The following is a 5,000-nucleotide window of genomic DNA, read 5'->3' on the forward strand; positions in this document are numbered from 1 at the left end:
ACACCTCACACATGAACAATTGCAGCTGCATTTTATTCTTTAATGGACGCCGAAATGAACATCAACAGGTAACACAGCCGCCAGGCAGTGTGAAACGGACCTAACTCTCTCTGTCAATGACAGGCATCCACACAGGCTCATTCCTAGTGCCATTCTCAGGCCTCCACTGTCACACACTAGGCCTCGCCACAGCTCCCTGTCATCAGCATAAGATGCCGGCCTCACCGCGCACCAGAGCCCAGTGAAAGCCTGTCAGCTTAATTAGTGGTGTTCCACAACAACCATCACTTTCATGAGCAACAACTCTGCTCTGCTCGGCTCTGCTCTGTTCAGCCTGTGTCACGCCTACACTGCTAGGTGTTGAACTTCAAGGCAAAGATGGTAATTGTTTTTCACATAAAAGGTAATTTGTCACATTTGATGTCTGGGGAAAAGGAGCGATGCCAACTGTGATTTCTCATGGAAGCAGGAGAGAAGGCAGGAACTACTTGTTCGGCGAATAATAAACTGAAATGCCATGCCTTTGGTTTTCGATCTGTCTCCTTTAGTTTTGTATTTCCAGGTTTACATTTTTATAGACATATTACTTATTACTACTACAAAGGTATGTCCCTCAAGACATGTCTTCTACTTACAGCATTGAGGAACAGGTTTTACATTCTTGTGTTTTAACCCCACAGTTTGCCGATGGGCCTAAAGGCTAGAATATTCTGCCACAGCAGATCTGATGCTCATGAAAGTCAGCCGTTGCCAGCCGAAACCACATTCTTTTTCTTAAAAATGCTGACAGAAAAAAAGCAAGTTTTAATCACATATCGAGACGCAACCTACCCGAATGAATAAACGTTTCCAAGAGTGGCAAGAAATTGTGAAACTGCTGAACAGCTGTGATGGCCGCTGAGGACGAAAGGAAAGGAGGCACCAGATCCTCCGACACATAAATACTGTTACATTGTTCCCCGATGTGAGATGGCAGAAAGAGTACACAGAGATGCCTTCTGTAACAAACTGGGGACATTGGCTGGCTGGAGATGGCAGAAAAACCTCTTGGTGTGCACAGTATGCATGAGGCAGACGGCAGCTTCACATGTTTGAGATGAACAAACTGTCTCTCTAACCCATTGGGGCTTATCAGTAGGGGGAGAGGAAGTCACTCTTTTGTCAGAGGATGTGAATCAGGAATCATGGTGACTATGGGGGTTTAATTCACTTGAATCGGGAAATACACGCAGCAGAGAGATGACCTTCAGAGAAACTGAGATGAGTTGATTGGACTGACACTGTGAATTTTGATAAGGCTCAGCTCAAATGAAAAACGGCCACACCTGGGAGACTCTTATGAAAAACACGCCAGCCTACCCTTGTAGGGCATCAGATTCAAGTTGACACCTGTTCAGAAACTCTATTTGGGCGTGCACGTGGTTTTGTGGTGTTTGAGGAGCTGTGAACAACAAGGCTGAATTAACTCTTTTGTAAAAACAAAAGAAATCATTATTTATACAGGTTTCCTCCTGAGCCTCATAAGGACCTCTGATGATGCTGATCTCACTTCTCCTTCAGAAATACAACTGAATGTAGTTACCTCATTTGTCTTCTAGCAGATCAAAAGCTGGAGAATCTTGAGGTTTACTCCAGTTTGAATTCAGTATGTTCACTTTTGGACCTCAATTAGCACGGAAGAACACCAGAATTTCAATTTCAGCTGTTCTGCCAAAGGACAGAAAATTCAATATAGTGACTGCAGACACGAGCTGAATAGAATTAAAACGAGTCGAAATTGAATGCCACAATTGATTGAAGCCCTAAAAAGCCTTTAGCCATGTCCCAGACTACTAAGGATAAGACCTCCTCCACTTCAGCAACATTTCGCCTGTACACACACTCTCGATCATAGACCTCAGTTAAGAGTATCAAGTGTACCCTGGTACACCTGACCTCAGGTTGGGCATGGCTGCCTTTTCATGTTCCGTCAAGACTACGGTACACTGCACTCATAACAAACAAAGAAAAAGATCTGCTAAATGTTAATGTCACTGTTTACAACCTATAATAACCTATAATATCCATGGAAGTTTTTAAAACTGAGCAACCATTAAATCAAAAATTTTTATTTAGAAACTTCAGATAAGGTTCTAGACAACAAGGTTCTAAATGAAAGGTTCCTTACTGTATAGGCATGCTCTGTTAACCCCTGTTTAAGCAGGATAGGAGCAGGCCTCACTGTAGTCCACTGCATGCAAAGAACACTCCGGAAAGCTCATGGTGGTATTGTCTACACATCCCATCAGTATGCTTAAAGGCAACTTGCCCAAAATCCATCTCCTGTGTTTGTTATTTATATAAGCAGCCTACACCCGTATGTGTGCTTGCTGAAAGCAATGAAGGCCTGGGGGTCTCTGATGATCTTTCTGAGCCTTCGCTGTAACTGCTGAGATGGCTCTGCTTGACTGGAGAGAGCCTTTTTGAAATCCTAATACCTGAAATGTGTATGTAGGACACGGACACACACACTCACACACACACACACACTCACACACCACACACCACACACACACACACACACACACAAACACACACACAAACACACACACACACATGCACACACCACACACACACAAACACACACACACACACACACACACACACACAGACAGACACACACACACACACGCAAGTCCTCACCCTTGTCGGCCACAGAGAGCGTGCTGCTGAAGTACTGCTCCTCTAGCAACCACGCCACGTCGTTCATCTTGGTCGAGACGCCGCATGACCCCAGGCAGTTCACCTTGATGGCTACAAGAGGGAGATTAGCAAACAAAGTTAGTCCAGTCCAGGCATTCAAACAGTCTGCAGTGGATGTGGAAATAATCTGTATTCAAAGGATTACAGTGCTGAGGAAGCGTATGATTGGATTTCACCCCCGGGGCCAGAATACTCACACTCACAACAAACAGGTAGCAGGCCTTAAGCATGAGGGTATGGGTGTATGGCGTTCAGTGTTTGTTTTTGACCTAGCTCTAATTGAAATAAGTAGGTCAGTGGACAAGTTACACTGAATAAACAAGATGATTATATGAGATCTCTGCTTTTGTTGCAGTACAAATGTGTGTGTGTGTGTGTGTGTGTGTGTGTGTGTGTGTGTGTGAGTGTGTGTGTGTGTGTGTGTGTGTGTGTGTGTGTGTGTGTGTGTGTGTGTGTGCGTGTGTGTGTGTGTGTGTGTGTGCGTGTGTGTGTGTGTGTGTGTGTGTGTGTGTGTGAGTGTGTGAGTGTGTTCATGAGTGATGTGTTTGTGTGTGTGTGAGAGAGTGTGAGAGTGTGTGAGTGTGTTTGTGTATGAGTGACTTGTGTGTAAGAGAGAGAGATTATGTGTGTGTGTGTGTGTGTGTGTGCGTATGAGTGTCTGAGACAGAGAGAGAGTGTGTGTGTGTGTGTGCGTATGAGTGTCTGAGACAGAGAGATAGAGCGAGAGGGGGAGAAAGAGACAGACAGGAAGCCATTTAGACTTCCTGATGTCATTTCTTTGTCAAAATGCTGCTCCAATTACCCTCCCCTGGTTGAAAATGTTTTTTTTTTGCAGCATACAGAAAGGTCAGCTTAGACGTGTCAGGTACCATTTCCACAGGTCTGAAGCATTTTGCCTTAGACGCATGTGAGCCCAAAAACAGGATTCTCTTCCGCCTCTTCACTCTGTCAGCTGAAGGCATAAGTGTGCGTGACACAAGCACAGCAACTCAGAACTCTGGCCAGTGCAAATCAAATGCATATTTGAACATTCCGATCAAAGCTTTGGTGCTAGCAACACCAAAAATCATGAATATGATTCCTGTGTAGCACACAAATTGACATAGACTTTGGCAGTATGTATGTGTGTGTGTGTGTGTGTGTGTGTGTGTGTGTGTGTGTGTGTGTGTGTGTGTGTGTGTGTGTGTGTGTGTGTGGAAATGGGGCAAATGAAGTGAAGTAAGAAGAAGTAGACTACAGTTCTGCAAAGTGTCTAAATGGGCAGGGTTCCATGCACCAGCAGAGCTGCCTGCAGGTATCTAACAATTTTCTATTTTTCCCTCTTTTTGTGTGGCCTCATGTTCTGTTTCACACCATTTATGTATGAGATAAATGACTATATGAATAGCCAGCATTCATTAAGAAGTGGTCTCCAGTTCAAGTAGGCTACAAATGTTTGTACATTCAAGGGCCTATGATTTGCCTATGAATTTTGATTGATCTGTCTGCCTGACAGTGAACTTGAGAGTCCTTCTTCACTGATGACTAACAGCTGCCTGCTGTGACAACTGAGGTGTGATGTGTTGTTCATCTCCAGAGTGGAGATCATTTGACCCCAGATGTGGTGTGAAAAAGGATCCAGGCAAACAAGTGTGCAACACATTGCCTCTGTCTATCTCACTATCTAACTCTGTCTCTCACACAGACACAGACACAGACACAGACACAGACACAGACACAGACACAGACACAGACACAGACACAGACACAGACAAAGACACACACACACACACACACACACACACACACACACACACACACACACACATTTGCCTCATAATAGTCTGATGCTCTGCCTAAAACAATGAGTGCTGTTCTAATTTGGCTGTGGCCTGCTGTGCTGCCTGCAGACGCTGCTGCTGCTCTGTCTGTGTCTCTGGGTTAAATAATGAGGCACCTGCCTGCCTGCACTCACAATGACTGATGGGGAACAGATGGGGCTGCCACACATGATTGAAACATAAACATGTTCATACAGACTGTAAAACACTACTTATAGTAAACACTACTTAAAGGGGAACACTGGTGCTTTTTAACCTGGGCTCTAATTTCCTATCTTTTTGGGTCCATCATTTATGTTCATGGGGACAAAAAACGATCTGCTGTTTAAACTCTGCTGTTTCTACAGTCATTACTTTAACTCTCTCTCCTTCCAGTCCAGTCTGGAGGGACTAATGACAGTATAAACAGTGTCTGTCATGGAAAAGATCTCTACAGAT

The 5,000-nt window shown here is 44.4% G+C and overlaps 1 protein-coding gene across 1 annotated transcript in view; it reads right to left on the reverse strand.

The window, feature by feature from the left end:
• arrdc1b (arrestin domain containing 1b) overlaps positions 1 to 5,000 on the reverse strand; it is a gene marked incomplete at both ends in the record, with an annotated part of 50,145 nt that overhangs the window by 21,251 nt on the left and 23,894 nt on the right. The window contains one exon of the mRNA XM_080847944.1: positions 2,683 to 2,793. Within this exon, the coding sequence (XP_080704070.1) occupies positions 2,683 to 2,793 (111 nt within the window). The remainder of the gene's footprint in view (positions 1 to 2,682; positions 2,794 to 5,000) is intronic.

Source organism: Sprattus sprattus, assembly GCF_963457725.1.
Source record: "Sprattus sprattus genome assembly, chromosome: 11".
NCBI lineage: Eukaryota > Metazoa > Chordata > Actinopteri > Clupeiformes > Clupeidae > Sprattus > Sprattus sprattus.